The sequence below is a fragment of the Protopterus annectens genome, chromosome 14.part0 (assembly GCF_019279795.1).
Source record: "Protopterus annectens isolate FY-2018-M chromosome 14.part0, PAN1.0, whole genome shotgun sequence".
Classification (NCBI taxonomy): domain Eukaryota; kingdom Metazoa; phylum Chordata; order Ceratodontiformes; family Protopteridae; genus Protopterus; species Protopterus annectens.
Window position 1 is genome coordinate 809,960,187 of NC_056748.1, and position 19,974 is coordinate 809,980,160.

Sequence of the window (19,974 nt, forward strand, 5' to 3'; positions counted from 1 at the left end):
TTCCCACTCCTCTTTTCTTGATGTACTGGAAAATATTCGGGTTCAACCACACACCCGAATAATGGGCGACTTCAACTACCCCAACATTAACTGGGAAAGCTACTTGTGTACCAACTCCTTAGCTCAATGCTTTCTGGAATGCATAAGTTCCAATGCCCTGGATCAAATTATCCACACCCCCACCAGGGGCAACAATATCCTAGACCTAGTCATTACCAACATGAGTGACCGGTGTTCCACACCTGAAGTCAACTCCTCGTTGTTCCGATCCGACCATAAGCTAATCACCCTTGATATCCACATCCCGCCCTCACCCCCATTAAGGAAACCATGGTAAAAGAATTTCTCCAAAGCCAACTTCATGCTTTTTAAGACAGAAGTAGTGAACTTCATGACACCCATGCAGATGGACAATACAGTTACAACTGCTGAATCCTACACAAATGCACTCTATAAGCACTTACACGAATGCATGGATTGTGCTATCCCAAACAGAACCAAGATGCTATCCTCCAAAAAAAGGAAGCCAATCTGGTGGTCCCTTGCCATAAACAAACAGTACAACAGAAGGAAGAAACTGTTGCAAAAGAGAGTAAAATCCTGTGAGTGGAGGAGCTCCCTGGTCAGCCTCAGTAAGAAGCTGAGATCCCTTATAAGATCCTCCAAAGCTAGCTACGAAAACAAAATCACCACTAATTCTAAAGACAACCACAAAACATTCTATAGCTATGTCAAGAATCTCAATGGCAACACTCAGATCTGCTCTCAGTTACAGCACAACGGCACGAAAATTACGGAACCAACTGATATTGCCAACATCCTGGCAGATAGGTTCAGTGCTAACTTTACCCCCCCCCCCCCCATCCCCTACAGGGCCCATAGCTATACAGGAAGAATGCAGAGTCCCTGTAATCACAACTACGCAGGTAAAAGCTGCACTCTCTAAAGCCAAAAACACAGCATCCATGGGACTGGACAACATCCCAGGCTGCGTTTTACACAAACTTCAGAAAGAACTGGCTCCCCATTTAAGCACCATGTTCAATAATAGCCTCGCATCAGGCTTTGTGCCCACTGAGTGGCGCACAGCAACAGTTATCCCACTCCACGAAGGGGGAGCCACCACTGATCCCAGGAACTATCGACCTATTAGCCCGACGAGCCTGGTCTGCAAGGCCATGGAACTGATAAACAAAGACATTGGTAACCTCCAAACTCTGGATCCCACCCAGTTCGGGTTTGTGAAAGGCAGATCATGCCTCCTGAACCTGATCGACTTCTTTGATACAGTCACCAAAGCCATAGATGAGGGTAAGGTGGTTCACACAGCCTATCTTGACCTCACCATGGCTTTCGACACCATCCCCCATTCTGGAATTATAGCTAAACTCACTAAACTAGGTATAAATCCCTACGTCACAAGATGGTTTGCCAACTGTCTCACTGACAGAATCCACACTGTAAAGGTTGCAGACTCCAAATCTGACCTAAAACCAGTGACAAGTGGAGTACCACATGGTTCAGTCCTGGGACCTCTCCTGTTTGGTATCTAATTCTCTGAAGTGCAGGCTAACACAGAAGGCCTCTGGCTAACGAAGTTCGCAGATGACTGCAAACTAGGAGCCATAGTCAAGTCCCCAAATGATGTGGACATCCTACAGAAGGGCCTCGCTGAGACAGATGCCTGGTGTCAGAGCCTTGGCCTCAAGCTCAATGCCAAAAAGTGCAGTGTCATCCCCTTTGGTAAAAACTCTGTACCCATGAACTACCACTTAGGCAACAATCTACTTAACACCAAATGTGTGATGAGACCTTGGGACCCAGGTGGACAGTAGTCTCTCCTTTGATAGTCACATCGCCACAGTAGTCAGGAAGTCCTTCTACGTGGCACACCTCATCATAAAAGGGTTGACATCCAGGAAAAAAAGAGGTCATTGTTCCCCTCTACTCGACACTCATTAGACCCATTATAGAGTACAATGCCCCTTTTGGAATGTACCTCACAAGACATCTGCAGCAGCTGGAAAGGCCACAGAAGTACCTCACAAAGAGGATTACTGGCCTCAAACAAATGACCTACACTGACCATCTCAAAAAACACCAGCTTTATTCTGTAGCATATAGCCTACTCCAAGGTGATCTCTGCCTAACATATAAAGCTATGTCAGACCCAGAGCTGTTGGACATGCTACACCTAAAGAAATCCCAACCCTCTGAGCTACACGCTCTAGGGTCCCTAAACCTTGTCACCACAATAAACAGGACATGCTGGAGGGATAGATACTTCCCCATACTCTGGAACAGGCTACCCATCTATGTCAAGCAAAGTTCTTCATTAGCACTCTTCAAGAAAAATCTTGATGAGTGGATGGGAAATAAGAAATACACCCCGAGGATCACTTCTGTGTCTCTGCTCAACAGTGGCACAGGAAAATAACTTTCTTCGGTGGCGTAAGCCAGGGAACCTTGTTGGCTAGGCTTATGTAGGCCCTTGGGCCGATAGCCTAGTACCTACCTATGAACAACATTTATTTATTTTTTTTAATTAATTAGACAACACAGTACAAAAATCGGTTTGTATGCTCAAGTTTGCAGCACATGGGAAGCAGTCCAGCCTGCTGCTGTGATGGTACCTTCTGGAAAGAGAGGGTTGTATGACAGGATCATGCAGTGTACAGGCTGAGGATGAATGCTTAGCTCTGCCAAGCTGCGTCTTTTTGCTAGCTTTTGTGGAGCATTTGCATGGACCTGCACACTCCCAGGTAAAGGCATTGCAGGTCCTCACTCTGAGTGAGCTCTTTAGGTACTGATGGAGTGATTAAGACCTGTAACAGAAAACCTCTGATTTCTGTCTGAATGGTGGTATCTCATGATCAGTTTTACTCAATGAATTAATTAATAGGTCAGTAGATTGTAGGAGGATGTTTAGCTTGCAGGCACAGGGGGATAAAAGTAATACAAAAAAAGTTAACCTTACTGTGTATCTTTTCATCCTAATTTGACATGCATTTAAATGTCTTGAAATTGGGTTCATAACTTCAGATGCTGTATGTCAGCAACCTGTCTTATAGAAATAAATGCCCTTCTTGTATATTTTCCTGACACACTCCCATGAGAATAGGGAAGTCAGTTAAGTACTTCGTCTAGAGCTTCTTAAACAGTTGAAGTGTGTGTGGATTTTCCTACATGAATGCCACCCCTGTATCACAGAACTTTTTTTTTTTAGCAAGTATTAGAAGTGCACTATTTACTGCTGCCTTTGAGCTTACCACTCACTTTTCAAAAAACACCTTCTTTCTGAGCAGTGTGGTCACCTAACTGCTTTCCTACTCAGGTCTTTTCTGAAACAGTTAGGGAGCAAATAGAGGATTAGTGCATTGCCATATCTTTTTGTTAATATTCTGACCTACAACTTATATATCTCAACTCACTTCTGTCAGGCACATTCACATCTTCCTAACCCATTACTCCATAACACAAACTGCACAACAATCATTAACCATTACATCATTTTGAAAACCGTAGTCACTCCCTCATCGTTAACACTTTATGATTCAGTTATTCTTACTTTATGACACTGTTTACTTATCTAGTTAACAGATTAATCGCAAAGCAGAACACTGCTGTCAGACCTTTTCATACCCACATGTTGTTCTCCCTTGGCTGTTTTATTGCACTTACCCTCTCCTTATTAGCCTAGATCACTGGCACTCCTCTGTCTGCTGTCTTTGCACTTTTCCATGTGTCACTACTTTGGTTTTTATTTATTAAAACTTAATTATAGTCTAAAAGTAAGTAATGTTGTTTCATACATCATCATACAGAAAGCTACAGTATTGGAAATACTGTATATTTTGTCAAAAGCACAATTCCTTTTCATGTCTCTTTTCAGTACCAGCTCTTTTTTTTTGCTAACATTTGTCAGTCACCCATTCTGTAATAACTTTGAATACATTCTACATATTGTATGAATATCACTGACTAGTCATTATTGAAAGTGTAAAGACTGACCACACGTTTCCACAGCAAAGCAGTGATTCATAGAGGCCACGTATGCTAACGCATGATGGCCACGAATAAGCATAAGCAAATGAAGCCGTAACGAGACGTAAATGAGGAATGATGTAAAACATATGAAGCCTTTTCCCTGCTTATGTACTTTTATGAATATGATGAGTGAGTACAGAGGAAATGTATTATTGTATATATTTTTCATAAAATATGTTTATATATATATATATATATATATATATATATATATATATATATATATATAATATGTTTTTAAACTGCATTTAACTAATATAATATGTTTTTTAGATAATTAGTTTGAGTAATAGGGATGAAATTAGGTGATCAATAAATTAGTCTGTTCATTGGTCAGGTTTAAGCACTTGTATTTCAGTGGTTCATTTAAAGTGTTTTTTTACTGGCTGTTTTTTTTTTTTTTTTTTAATTCCAAAGAAGTCTTGATGAATGTAGACACGAAAGCGCTAAACTCTATCAGTTTCACTTTGTGGAATTAAAGTTTTTTTTGCAGAAACTGGACTTTTCATTGCTGCATTTCACAGGTAGAATATTGGATACTTTTGTTTCACACAGGGCTGTGGTCTTTTTTGGTTTGTTTCTGTTCCTGGTGCCAGTTTGTGGCTGGTGGTAAAGTGACCCATAGTGTCACTGCAGCTCCCAGTTCCACTCTTACTATGACTAATAGTGACCAGCTTTATATAGCATGCATGGCATACAGCTACTCAGTTAAAAAGGCAGTGTCTAGACTAGAACTATCGACCATGACATTCAGGTTAGTGTTTCCTTTCTTTTAAAAAACACATGGAGTATAATTGGTGCATAAAGTGATATGTGTGGGCTGTGCTGTTTGGTACACGGTCCGCTGTCACTGTTCATCAGACATTCCTTCTCACCTCTAAGTAATTAAGTCTTTCCATAGCTTTGCATATGAGACTAGTCAGACTTACTGGTCTGTAGTTACCTGGGTGCAAAGATAGGACTGTTGCTATCCTCCATTCACTTGGTATGAAGTCCATTTGGATACTATCCTCCATTCACTTGGTACAAAGTCCATTTGGAGGCTGTGGTTGAACAGTGTTGTTAAGGGCATGAATAAGTCATGCTTCAAGTTATTTGGGATACATCCAGGGATAGTCTCAGGACCTATACATGCAGCATTTTTGGCTTTGAAATAACTTCCAGGATTTGGTCCTGTGTAATAGCTGGGGGCTTATTGGTTTCTGATATTTCCTGTGGGATTTTTGTGGATGAGAGCAGTATGTCATAACATAAGACTGCAGTGATTAAAACCAATAATACTGTATGCACTACGATTGTTACGACTGACAATTACCTACAACGTAAAAGTAGTACTACACAATGATTGAGAGAAATACTAACAAGAAAATTAAGTGAGTATCCTGCCACGTAAACACTGCTGCCACTTCAACCAAACCACTGCAGAAATGATGTTTTGGTTTCTGAGGCAACAAATTATTGTGTATGACAAAATTAAATAATCTGATGTGCAGTACCTTAACATGCAACAAAGTACAAACTGAAGAAACTCTGCATACAAAAAATGTCTATGTAAAATACTTTATTAAATTGTAGTATATAAACTTTACTGAAGTAATATTTTTTTGCCATTTGTACCACTTCAGGGCATTTAGTATGTATATACTTGGTACACTGCCTCAAGAGAATGTATTTTGCAATAGTTAAAAATGTAATTATTTCTTATAAGATGCCTTACAACATCAACTTACAGGAGACATTGAGCAGTCTGGTTTGACTTTTACAAACAATAATATGAATATGCATGGAAAGACTTACAGCATAATTAATCAATAAGGGCATAGGAAACCTCCAGGATCTTCATCCAAGGCAGGTTAGGCTTACTTAACCTAGTGGACTTCTTTGAAAGAGTCATCAAAGCAGTTGATGAAGACAAGATGGTACACACCACCTACCTAGACCTGGCCAAAGATTTTGACACAGTACCCCATTCAGGCATTGTAGAAAATCTTACTAAATTATGAATAAATCCTTGTGTCACCCGCTGTATTGCCATCTGGCTCACAGATAGGGCACAGGAAGCCAAGATAGTGGTAGCTACCTCCACAAAATGTCCAGACACTAACGGAATCCCCCAGGGCTTGGTGCTTGGACCACTCCTGTTTGGCATCTGCTTCTTAGAAGTCCAAGGCTTTACTAACAACTACAAGCTGGGAGCAGTCATTGAATCCCAGAAAGACTCCTGTATCCTTCAGGAAGGCTTGTCTCAAACAAATAACTGGTGGCAGTTATAGACTAAAGCTTAATCCGAAAAAGTGCATTTTTGAGCTGTGAGAAACAACCACATTGATAATGCACTCCCTAAGAGTTGATCCAGTAGTTAGAGATCTGGGAACATATGTAGACAATTACCTAGCATTCGACCCACGTGTGTCTACTGTTGTGAGGAAGTTCTTCTGTACTGCTGCATTTGTAAACAAAGGGATATTATATTGGTCAAGAGATTTCATTGCTCCACTGTACTCAGCCCTCATCAGACCTGTCATTGAGTGTAAAGCACACGACCAACAGTGAGAACTTCAAAGCTCTATTGCTATGCTCGGTCTCTTATTGAGTGTTGAGGTGATTTGTAACTGGCCTATAAGGCATCTTCCTACCTAGTACTAATGGACCTGTTGTACATCCACAAGTCGAATGGTAATCAGAAATACCCAATCCAGAGACCTTAACCTCTTCTGCAGCATGAACAGTTCAGTTTGGAAGGACAGATACATATCTCTGATTATTCCTCTCCTCTGGAACAGACTTCCCATCTATGTAAAACAAAGCTCATTCCTGTCCCTATTTAAATGCAACTTAGAGCAATGGATGGGAACAAGGATATTTACACCATGACTGCCCTCTGTACTACTAATAGACAAAGTCTGTGCCTAAATGTCGTAACTTGCACCAGGGTCCCCTTTCAATATTTAACTGCATAACCCCAGAAACATTCATTTGCATATGGAAAGTGTAGGAATAGAAATTATGTAAGGGTATTTTGAACGCCTAACGGGATAACATGGCTAGGCTTAAAATGGCCATTTAGGGCAGTTAGCTTAGTATTCACTTATGATACTGTACTTGCCACTATTTGTAGCCACTACTATGAATGTTACATTTTCATATGCCTCTACTGTCTAGACTTACAGTTCAGTATTGATTTCACTTTCATATTGCCACTAAACACCTAATTTTAACCTAACCTTCTAACAATTTAAGAGTTTTCCACAGGTGGTCTACATCCCCCGGACCACTTTGCTCCTCTTTCATTGGCCTCCTCCAAATCACCCTCCCCATAGCTAGTACAACTCCGCTTGCCTTTCTACACTTACTTCTCAATGCAGTTGCCACATTTCCTCTGTACTCACTCATCATATTCTTCCCCCAAGTTAGGATAATATTTCTACTCTTAGCATATTTAGCATGCTGTTCGTCTGCATTCCAGTCACACCCCAGTGCTACACAGTCAATTATTTTCTCACATCCAACCAGTCCTTCCTGTATCACATAAAGTCCCTTCACTCCACATATCTCCTCCATAAGCCCCCTTCTTTATACACTGTCATCACAACTATCTTTCTTATTCTTCAGCCATAATGTTTTCTTCAGAAACATACTACTCCCTGGAACCAGTATAATCCTAAGATTTCTGATTCACACCGCACTGAGTGACATTCCTTTCATTAAAACTATGTATAGACAAACCCAGATCCTGAAATTGTGTGTCCCAAACTACACAAATCCCAACTCGATTTGGATCTAATCATTGCTGGCAATATCATGAACAAACCAGAAAAAACTCACCCTTTCCTTACTGTTCATTAACTACATTGCAGTCACTGAATCCAGGCTGCTGTTTTGACCCAGTCTTTCACCTCAAAGGTTGTTATTACTTCTTCAGTGCTAGAATGGGAGAAAGTGTAGGAGGCTGAACTCTACTACTTGTCAAGGATGATATTCCCATAACCTGCAGCGGTCAGTACATATTTCTAAATGATCATAATCTGTGTTGGCTCTCTCTCTCTCCAAGTTAAACACTGGCAATCACTTATCCTTGCAGTAGCATGTATTGCAACCCCCAGCCAACCCCACCTATTGTAATAAACTATAATGACATTCTAAAAGTAGTATACTCAAAGATGTTGGTTTGGCATAATGATTAAGGTCATCACTTCATAGATACAAGGTACAATGTTTGATTTTGATCTTGGGTTATTGGTTAGGTTTATAATGGCCCTTAAGAGAAGTTAGCCTAGTAGTCACCTATAGAATTGATGTTGGCCATTGGGTACCAGTAAAAAGGAGAGAGAGAAGTCAAGAACAAGTGATATCTCACAAAATATTTTGGGCAAATTGGGGATTGGCTTAATGGTTTTAAAGTGTTTACCTCACAGAAACAAAGTGCAGGGTTTTATTCTTACCTTTGATGGAAATTGTCTAGGCTTAAAGTGGCACATAAGGGCAGCTAGCCTTCTACTTGTCTATGAATCTATTAACCTATAAAGTGAAACTCGTACTGTAGGTAGGGCTGGGTGAAAGAGGCAGCTGGTTTGAGTGCAAACTCTTAGGGGGCTCTATTGGCAGTACAGAAGAGTTGCTGATTGGGCATGAGTCCAGTAGAGATAGTCAGTTAAGCAGCCTCAGTTGATAATGTGGCTCTTTAACTTGTTTAATCCCTTAGTGTGTGTTAGTAACTGTAGCAGAGAACTTATATAAACTCTTTGCTGCAAATTTGCAAATTCAGAAGGTGGTTTTATTCGGTCCTTAACTAAACGATGATGGTACTCCACTCTGATTGTCAAGGGCTCCGGCTGACTGTTATAATTTGTATTGACTATAAGATGTTATTCATCACAGCCTTGTTAAAACTTTTGTACAAATGTCAGCATTTTTGCAATGAATGGCTTATGCCATTCGTTTTTATTGTACCAGTCTGATGTGTTGATTTTTACTTTTGTGGGTGCTCATACCTCAGCTGAGTCTGAAATTAGTTCTCATAGATCAGTGCTCTACCCCAGTTAACAAATTTAAGTAAATAAATAAATAAACCTACATATTCCAATCCTCTTGACTTCCTTACTGCTAACAGCTCAACTTGAGTGGTCACAGGAAGTACTAAAACCAAACTTTGTATCAGGAAACCACGGTTTCCTAGACTTGGTAACAACAAACATCCTTGGCAGTTTGTATAACCTCGCCATTCATACCTCTTTATTTAGTGACCTCTGTCCAATTGCATTCTCCCTAAAAGTGGCTAAAACTAATATGCCTTCCTTCCACACTGATCACTTTCAGACAAATCAAACAAAAACATTAAAGCCCTGCATAAGGAACTTTCACAGACACATTGGTACCCCTTTTAGCAATCTATGACCACTCTATTGTAGCCACCTCTCATACCATTACTCAATTCCAAACCAGATATTTCCCCAAAATCTCAAGACATTTCCCCCCACAAATAAACAATTAGCATTTCTAGTATGCGTTTTGCTTTATGTGATAGGTGTTCACTCTTGCCTCCCTTATTTTTGGTTAGAGAATATGTTATTATTAATATGGAATTAGCACCCCCTTCCCCTCTGCAGATCTCCTGTGGATGGACTTTTCGATCTACGCTTCTGACTTGCACTTGAAAATCTCTGTTTGGTATTTTATTACATTTGCTTTTATAAGTATATTGGAGCACCTTGCATGTTTTCAGAAGCTAGTGATTAATGCTGGAGTTGTGCAATGTTAAGGGTGACCAGTTATATACTTTTGTTCACTGCCCTGAGTTAGGCCCTTTTAATGAAGGTGATTGTCCATTGTTTGGGAAATCAGCCTGAAAATGTTTAGTTCCTCATCCTTCTATCTATACCTTTATTGTGGGCAAATGTCCTATAGCCTGTCAACTATTTCTCACAATCATGTAACTCTGGTTAGGAAATAATGGAGGGTATTTCTGAGAAAGTACTTTTTGATAGCGATTTTTCTTTTTCAGCATTACAAATGGACATCTAACAACTCTTGGTTATATTTCAGACGATGGAGTGAATCATCTTTGGGGAATGGCTTCATTAAATGCTGTATGGGTTCATTGGGGTGTCTAGCTTATATGTTAGATGCCACTATGCATATTTGGTTGTTATATGTTATTTTAATGATAATTTATGTTGTGTCATTGCTGAGGAACATTTAGGATTGCCAGTCTAACTTGCTGTGAACCATGGAGTGGCAAAATAACAGCAAAACTGCCTTGCTTTTCTGATTGTATGACCTTTTGAAGTCCGTGATAATTAGATGGGTTATGTGGTAAACTTCCACATAGACTCAAACCTCAGGATACACAATCTATAATTCAAAACAATTTCTGTGGTTTCTTTTACCCCTTTTGTGTTTCACTGCAAGCTGGATTAGCAGTCTCGTATGTAACATATTTTGGTGGATAGGTAGAAGCTTAAGTTGTGGTTGTACTATGCTATGATTATTTAGACCATATGATGTTACTTTGTACTATGAAAAAGCATGGCTAGAAACAGTACTTCATGAGATCATCATGCATTTCTGTAGTGCTTCTCTGTCTTGAAGTTGATGTACAAATAAAACTAATTCTGTTGTTTGGATTTTCTTTGTTACAGGTGATTGCAAGTATGTTTCAGCTACTTATCGCTTATTTAAAATCCCCAAGACATGTGCAAAGGAAAAGTGCCAGGTTATTTACAATGGATCAATCAAAGACTATGAAAAGGAAATGGAGTTCGACTCTACCTATACATTCAAGGTAGAAAAAGTTCTGTAATGTTGTAGAAAAGATTCTCCTTCCTACTTTGGATACACTGACTTATGTCACCTTTAGAGATTTATTTTAAATTGAGCAACTTTCTAAGATTTCTGTTGAATCTAAGGGAGGATGCTGAACATATCTTTGTAGCATTCATGCCAAGGATAGGTTGGTAAATTTTATATGCCTAAATGTGGGTGCCTTTATAATGTCACAGGGAACTTAACTTGTGCAGAGATTTTGCTGTCATACTTAAAAGAATCAAAGAAAATGGAGCAGATGTGCTGAAGCGAGCCTAGAAAATTGTGCCCACTGAAATACTCACATATGCTTTACCATTACTTTTGTGGGTGTAGACCACTTCTCACTTATAGACTCTATCAGTACGATGAGTCTTCACTACTCACCCAAAACTACCAAGTAATACTTAGGGTAGTATTATACCAAAAATGTCATTAGTATGAGGTAGAGAGCTGTAGGTCAACATAGCTCTAAGGGACAAAAATAATGCAAGATACTGAATCTGCATGTAGCTCTATGTTCAGCAAGTAATGTGGAAATGATGTATTATTTTCTGAACCACAACGGAATCAAGGGATATCCTTTTAGGCCTCTATTGAAAGAGGAAAATATTGGACAACATCATACATTTCCTAGCTGCTTACTTTCTAAATTATAGACTTGTAAGATCAGACAAATATAACCAGTAGATTTCACCGGAAGGTGAAGAGATAGTATAGGTAAGGCCAGACAGCATTTGCTGTTTCAAAATCAGAGTCAGGAGGAGGGGTGACCACAAGAGAATAGGACTGAAAGCTAAAAGTACCTCCCATAGACATGAGCATTCTGCAGGAGACAAGTTATCTTCAAAGAAGGGGTACTCGTATGCATTCATTAAGGCTAGGATGAGTTTTAAGAGGGATGTAATTTATTTTTTTCACTGAAAATGGGTTTCCTGTGCAAGACCATGTCAGTATTTGCTGTGCAGAAATATTAACAAAATTGTGTCCTCTTTTTCTTAGATGTCTGCTACCATAGTCCTTGTTCTTGGATATCTGGTTGCCATGTAAACCTTTTGATAAAAACATTTAGCCCCTCACACCTATTCAGTGTGACTGCCTCCCAGCATTCTGAATCATGATGCTTAGATTGAAATTGATTGCACTTTTCAAACCAGTTAATTTTGGTGTTTCAAAGAGAACATATATGCTTCTGAAGCTTTCTTATATTTGGTCTTCAGTTTGCTTTCCAAAGAAGTCATTTGTTGGCTATGCTAATTTTTTCTGCAGAGCTACAAAGCAAATCAGCAGTAAAGTTCTCCATCAGCAGTCTGACAGATTTGAGAAGATGTAGTTTGCTGTCTCAGCTGCAACAATATAACACAAATTCAAAATGTGGTATCTTGGTTTACTTAGATTTGCATCAGCTCTTAGCAGTTTTGCTTTTATACAGCATTAAGAAAATGCATTGTGGCTATGCTAGCCGCAACAGTGTAACATGACCTCACAATATATTTAGGCCATAACAGACTTGTATTATCCTTTAGCAGATTTGAATGTGTTTTTTTCTTCCCTTTAGTGTGATGGAAGGTGTTGCTTCATGAAATGACCATGACAAGTACCTGTTTTCTCTGGCAAATGGTCTTGACATTTCTGAATGTAGTATGTGCAGATAAAGATAATGGGGATTCTCAACAATGGGTCTGTACTTCGGATATTCTTTCTTCCTGTTTCAGTTTGCCAACTATTCCCCTACACCATTGCACATCCTGACATCACTCTACATACTAGAACAGTGTGTCTAGTCATGCCAACAAATGTTTTTTTTATGTTAGCTATTTGCAGAGCTAGAATTATGATCCTGATAGCAGTCATGGAAAAGTTCCTGTGTTTGCTGCGTAAAAAAGTTGAGCCATCCAGTTGTTAATGAAGACAGCAAAACATAAGCCAAACCTGTACAAGCACTGACTTATCTGTCTGAAAGAAGAGTACAGTGTGAAACAACTAAGTGTAAGCATTTCAACCCAGGATCTTGAAGATGCAGGAGGTTGTGGTATATCTTATAAGATAGCGGTGGTTGAGAATGCATAGCTTAGGGGTTTATGGAAGGGTCTAATATAGAGTGAGAAGCTGATATGAGAGCTTTTTCAGAAGATAGAAGAAATGGGGGGGGGTTGTTCACACACATGCCAATGTGATTTGGTTCCTTAGATGACCTCATGGTCTCAATATGCCATATCCACACCCTCAGCTTTGAAAGCTAGACTTGAGTCCTGTTTTTCTGCCTTTGTGGATTAGACTGGGATGGTTTGAGGTGCTCTCAACAGCAGTCAATTTAAGGGGTGTAGCCTACAATATAAGCAACACCCATCTTCTGATAAAATTATGAGAGTATGCTCGCAGCCAGCTTGCTCCCAAAAGATGTTTCTTGAGTCCTCTGGCGGTGCTATGTGATAGCAGTTGGAAGCAAGAGCTCCTCTTCCTCTGCCATGCCCAAGGACCAGCAAGGCTTAGTGGCTCACAGTGAGGAAGGTTTACTTGGTCCTCGCCAGGGCATTTAGGTCAGACCTTTGACCACTGACATCTGGTTAGCTTGATTTTTGTGGAAACAGAAGTCCACTCTTGAAGAGCATGGCTTCAGGTTATTATCAAGCATGGCGCAAGCTTTTCCTACCCAGCAGCACCTTTAAAAGGAATGCCCCGTGCTCCAGTATTCATCAGTTTCTTAATCTTTGAATGAGTGCCAGTCACATAAGTATCTTGTTTTCTGGCTTATTTTTACTAGTTATTGGTTATTCTAATCATTTATTGCACTTTTTATCTGCTGCCTACTTTTTACTGTATTTTATTGCTGTAAACTAATCTGCACTGTTGTATGTGAATTATCTGGCTTACAGAGCCTGTTAAGTCACTTTTGCTACTGTCACACTGTTTGTAAAGCTTAGTTTCACTGTGTGAAAGGTATTAACTGGAAATTTTCTCCATTTGTTAAGCATTTGTTTGTTCTGATTTTCTGCCAAGGAGTGTGTCATATAATTGATTTGTTTGCAGTTAAAAGCATTTCCTCGCTCCTTTTTCTGTTTAAAACGTGTAATGGTTAAAAAATATCCCTAATGTTTCGCCTCTCCTGAAGGAAAAACAACATCTAGGACCCAAAAGATTGTTAAGCTGTTCATCAGCTAATAAAATATCCCAATGTTGTTGAATAAGGTCCATAAAACAAAAAGTGTTACGTCCATAGCTAGTGGTCAATCTAATAGTGTTGTCTGTTCTACTTCTATTAGATTGGTATTTTAATAAATCCACTCTATGTAAAGATTGTACCTCCCTACTAGTCTGAAGAATATGGGACTTGGTGTACCCTCGTTCCCCAAATCTGCCCAGCAATTCATGCTGTTGAGATAAAAACTCCTCATTAGTAGAACAAATTCTATGAACTCTCATGAATTGTGATTTTGGAATGTTTTGAATGATGTGTTTTGGATGACAGCTGGAGGCATGGAGTAAAGTGTTGGAATTAAATGGTTTTCGATAAACAGAAGTTTCCAATGTACCATCCTGTTGTCTTCCCAATAGGACGTCCAAAAATTAAATACATTCAATATCATAATGTATTATAAATTGGATTCCCCACTTGTTTTCATTTAGGTATTGAAAAATTCTTGTAAATATTCTACATCTGATTTCCAAACCATCCAGCAATCGTCCAAAAATCTCCGCCAAATATCTGTTTCACCCAGGAACAGATTATGGCCATCATCATAAATAATTTTTTGTTCTAGGTACCCCATGAAAAGGTTGGCATAAATTGGCACAAATGATGCACCCATGGCCTTAACTTTAAGATGTAAAAAGCAGCTGCCATTCAAATAAAAAACATTCTTAGTAAGAACGTGCTCAGTTAAACAAAGAAGAAAGGTGTTAAAACCACGGCTATATAGGGGGAATCTTCTGCAAACAATATTCCAAAGTGGTAAGACCCGCCCAGTGAGGAATACTCCTATATAAAGATGTAACATCTAAGGTGCACATGATCCACCCAGGTTCCAGTTGTGTATCAGGCACAATGTTAAGAAGTTCCGTGATGTCCTGTATACATGCCCTCACCCCTTTTATCAATGGCTTTAAATATGCAATAGAACCATTACCAGAAACAATGGGCCTACCTGGTGGTTGTGTGGCGTTGTTATGGATTTTGGGGAGCAAGTGCAAATATTGTGGTAGGGGGTCTTTGATCATCAAATGTTAAGAAGTTTTTTGATTGATGATACCTTCCACTGACCGCCAAACGCAAACACTCATCGACCTCACTTTTTAATGTGGATGTTGGATCAATGGACACAGCCCTGTAAAACCAACCATCCTTCAACTGCTTTTCAGCCTCAGCCAGATATACAGACCAGTCCATAACCTGTGTTGTCCCACATTTGTCAGCAGCAAAAATAACTATATTTTTATTTTTCCTTAGGTTCTCTAAAGCTTGATGTTCTGATGCTGTTAAATTATTGGAAAATTTTTTTTGTTTGATTGTGAACCAAAATGTAAATCTTTGAGAACATATTTTTGGAAGATATCAACATGTTTGTTCATAGGAAAGTAGATCTTTGAAATCTAAAGGTCTGTTGAAATGAACATGTTTATTCAGTGTTATCAAAATACAGTCTAAGGTTTAACAATCTACAAAAAGAAGCCAAGTCATCCAGAAAACCAGGAATGAAATTTAAACCTTTATTTAACACGTAGATTTCAACATCTGATAGAGTTACAGCTGAAATAGTATGTACATTGTTTAAATTGACTTTTGAGGCCTCATAGAGTTTGTAGTGGCACATCTTGATCTGTGCTTCCTGTTGCCCCTTCTAACAGGATGGAGCTTTTGCTGATGTTCTTCATTCCACATTGCTGCAGTCCTAACTATTGGGTAGTCCGCTGTCCAGTCGGCCCGAATACCAAAGTATATGGCTGACGTCGGTCACGTCGCATTAGACTGACGTCAGTACGTCAGGGTACCAATGCGCATGACCGACGTCATATCCTCAGTCTTTTTTGCCGCATGGTCCGATGCAGAAGCAATTTTGCGAGTGCAGGTTGGCGTTCTGAAAGTTTCTGAAGTCAGAGTTTCAGACCGAATCAAAGTTGGCTAAGTACCGATTATTTTGGTTTTTCTTGCCTCAGTATTTAACCGGATGTCAGAAAAAGTGAATAACTGTATTTCTTGTGGGAAACAGATACCTCATAGGGATTATCATACTTTGTGTATACCTTGTTTAGGGCCTGAGCACGACGTTGTTGGATGCCGCTCTTGTGCTAGATTTAACAAACGCACTATTAAGAGAAGGTTAGACTGTGCCAGGTTAGTGTTTGGGAAGCGTTGTAATTATAAAATGCCGCCGGATGCTCCGGCGCTTCGCCAAAAGCGCAAGGACAAAGCAGCAAAGGGGAAGAACCGACAGTCCCAGACGCCGGTTCTTTGGAAGGCTCAGTGGAGCCGGAGGTTCTGCCAGGTGTTTCTTTGGAGTCTCAGGGAGAGACTTTACTGTTACAGGATGTATCCTCTCAGGAAGTAGGCCAGGCTGAGGGGGCTTCCCAGGTGGCTGTTCTTCCCTCTCTTCCTAAGGTGGTTAGAGCCTCCCTTCTGTTTGCAAGACATCTTTGAGAGGCAGGCCAAGTGTAGCTTCAGTGGGGTTTCTCCTAGTGCTTCAGGGTCTTTGCCTAAGAAACATATGCTTAAAATGGCAGAGGATTTGATTACTATGATAAGAGGTTCTATGCCCTCCTGATAAGAGGCCTAGGGTGGAACCTGAGTTTGAGAGTTTTGAGCAATGTTCGGAGGCTTCTGAGTCTTCGGCTGAAGACTTGCAGGAGTATCCTCCTTATTCTGATTCTGATGTGGATGATTCTACTCCTTCGGCTTCCCCTCCTGAGGATTTTTCATTTTCAGAGACTCTGCATTCCATGAGGGAGCATTTTAAATGGGAAGGTCAAGATTTCTCTGATTCCAGGAAAAGGCTTAGGGAATTCTTGTTTTTACCCCAGCATAGGCCTTTAGCTATACCTCCTGTTCTGAATGTGGTGGAAGATGTTTTGCAGAGGCTTCCCTGAATCCTGATTCTTTGCCTCCTGCCCCAGTTAAACCGGATAGGTATTATAGGGTGCCTGAAGCTCATAAGTATCTTTTAAGAGTCCTAGGGCAGACCGGAAACGGTCTCTCAGGGGCCTAAAGGTGTGAAGGCCTCAGTTGTTAAAAATCCTGTCCCTCCTGATAAAGAGGCAAGGGCTTTGGATAGATGGGGAAAGAAAGTGTATACTTCTTCCACTTTAGCCATGAGGGCGTTGAATTGTCAGTTTCACATGTTAAAATATCAGAATTATCTCCTTTCACAACTGAAATCTAAGGTGGATGCTCTGGAAGGTATTGAGTGTAAAGAGTTGCAGGATTTAGTTCATGTGTCTGAACAGGTGGGTAAACATTCCTTGCAGTGTGGTTTTGATGCTGTGCAGGCCTCCTCGAGGGTGGCTGCCACTGGTTCTGTTCTTCGAGGCACGCCTGGTTGAGAGATCAGAATTTAGCTGAGCATGTTAAAACGAGGATTTTGGATGCTCCTTTACAGTCTGATGTGTTGTTTGGTTCACCTGTGGAAGCAGTCTTAAAGAAAATGGAGGACAAGGCTAAGTCTATGCAAACTGTTAAGGATTTTTTGCAGGTGCAGCCTCCAAGTTTAGTAGAAATTGGCCTTCTAAGGGATGGACTTATCCTGCTTATGATTCCCAGTCTAGGGGTAGGACTAGACGTGGTAGGGGCAGAGCTCAAGGTTCTTTAGGCCTAGGACAGGGAGTTCACCTGCTCAGACTTCTGGTGAGGGCAGGGGTCAGTCCTTTCGTAAGCAGACCCAATGACCTGCCTTTTCAGCTGCCAGTACATTCTCACCTGCACCTTTAGGAGGAAGGCTGTCTCTTTTCAAAGAAAATTGGGATTTAATTACCCAAGACAAATGGGTTCTGGATGTCATTCACCACGGTTACAGGTTTTATTTCCATACCTTGCCTCCTTTCAAAGGCATGCCAGACATTCCTCCTCTACAAAGAACAGAGGCTCACAAGCACATTTCTCTGTTGCTCCAAATAGGAGCCATTCAGTCAGTTCCTGTGCCAGAAAGGCCTAGGATTTTATTCTCGCCTGTTCCTAGTACCAAAGAAGGGGAACACGTGGAGACCAATTTTGGATTTATCTATCCTCAACACTTATCTGGACATTCCAAAGTTCAAAATGTTGACGTTACAACAGCTTTTACCTCTGCTGAGCAAAGATCACTGGATGGTAACTTTAGATCTCAAGGAAGCTTACCTTCATGTGCCTATAAGGCTAAGTTGCAGAAAGTATCTGCGCTGGAAATTCTCATTATCAGTTCTCTGCATTGCCCTTTGGCTTATTTACAGGGCACAAAGTATTCACAAAGGTTCTGGCTCCAGTGATAGCTTACTTCAGGCTAAAAGGAATTCAAATCTATCCTTACTTGGACGACTGCCTGATTCTGGCTCAAGAAAAGGAAGACCTTCTACAGCATTTGGAATATGTCATAGCAGTGCTAAGATGCCTAGGGTATTCTGTGAACGAAATAAAGTCCAGTCTAGTACCCTCTCAAGACATGTGCTTTCTGGGTGTGAGACTGAATACAGCAGCCCAGATGGCCTTTTTAACCCCGGACAAACAAAAGAATCTTTCCAGTTACTTCCATCACTTATCTCTTCAGTCCGGGCTGACTGCAAGGACAGTCCTTCAAGCCTTAGGGTTCATGGCATCTTGTATTCTGGTGCTTCCCAATGCCAAACTGCATATGAGGAAGCTACAATGGTATCTCAAAAATCTATGGACACAGCACTGCCAGGATTTGGACACTGTCATTCAAATAATACCTTGCATTCAAACAGAATTTTTGTGGTGGGCTCAGGAATGTCACCTAAACAAGGGACTCTCTGTGACCCGGCCAGAGGCAAGTCAGATTCTAACGACGGATGCCTCAGACATTGCTTGGGGAGCTCATCTAGATGGAAAGTGGATACAAGACAAGTGGCCTGCCAGACTACAGCATCTACATATCAACATGAAAGAGATGTTAGCAGTCCAGTTTGCATTAATGGCTTTCGTTACTTCTTCCAGGGCAGGTGTTGATTCTAACAGACAACACAACTGTCATGTGGTACATCAACAAACAAGGGGAACACATTCTTACCCATTGTGCAGGCAAGCAATGATTTTATGGGAGACAGCTTGCAACTAACTCTTCAGGCAAGGTTTCTGCCGGAGCACAGAACTCCTTAGCAGATGTGTTAAGCAGACAAATCATGGATCCCCGTGGAAACTGGATCTTCATGTATTTCAAAATTGACAGTGTCATGGGGAACTCCAGACATAGATCTGTTCGCTTCTCCACTAAACCACCAGCTGCCAAAGTTTTGCACGAAGGAATTTCATCACACAGCTTGGAAAGTGGATGCTCTTTCTTTCAGTTGGAAAAATCTTCATGTGTATGCTTTCCACCTCTGCCTCTTCTCCCAAAGGTGCTTCTAAAGGTCAGACAAGACAAGCCAAGGATGATTTTAATAGCTCCAGATTGGCCTCGGCAGCACTGGTACCCATTACTGAGGAGTCTGGTAAGGAAGCCTCCATGGCCTTTACCCTTGATTCCACACCTGTTGTCTCAGAGGGACGGTCATCTGCTCAATGTCAAGCTTCAAACTCTTCATCTAACAGCCTGGCATATTCTGTTTTGAAAGACAGCAGGTCTCAACTTCCTCAACAAGTTTTAAATGTGATTATGGAAGCCAGAAGACCTAGTACAAGGAAAGTAAAATGGAAGAGATTTTATTTTGGACTGCAGCAAAGAATTGGGAGATTGAGCCTAATTTGAGTGTGGCTCTTCAATATCTTACGGAGTTATTGGACAAAGGTTTGTCTTTCTCTTCCATTAAGATTCATGCTGCAGCAATATCAGCTCACTATGATTGTGACCCACCATTGTTTTCACATCCTTTGTTCAAGCAATTTCTTAGAGGGGCAAAGAATATAAGACCCCGAGCTCCTACTCCTGCTTGGGATCTCAATTTTGTGTTGGAGAAACTTACTCTACAACCTTTTGAGCCTGAACT

The 19,974-nt window shown here is 40.5% G+C and overlaps 1 protein-coding gene across 2 annotated transcripts in view; it reads left to right on the top strand.

The window, feature by feature from the left end:
• The window catches only part of AS3MT (arsenite methyltransferase), a gene marked incomplete at its 5' end in the record, with an annotated part of 471,486 nt that overhangs the window by 317,966 nt on the left and 133,546 nt on the right, over positions 1 to 19,974 (top strand). For both annotated transcript variants that reach the window (XM_044056556.1, XM_044056557.1), the window contains 1 exon segment: positions 10,686 to 10,828. In XM_044056556.1, coding sequence (XP_043912491.1) covers positions 10,686 to 10,828 — 143 coding nt within the window.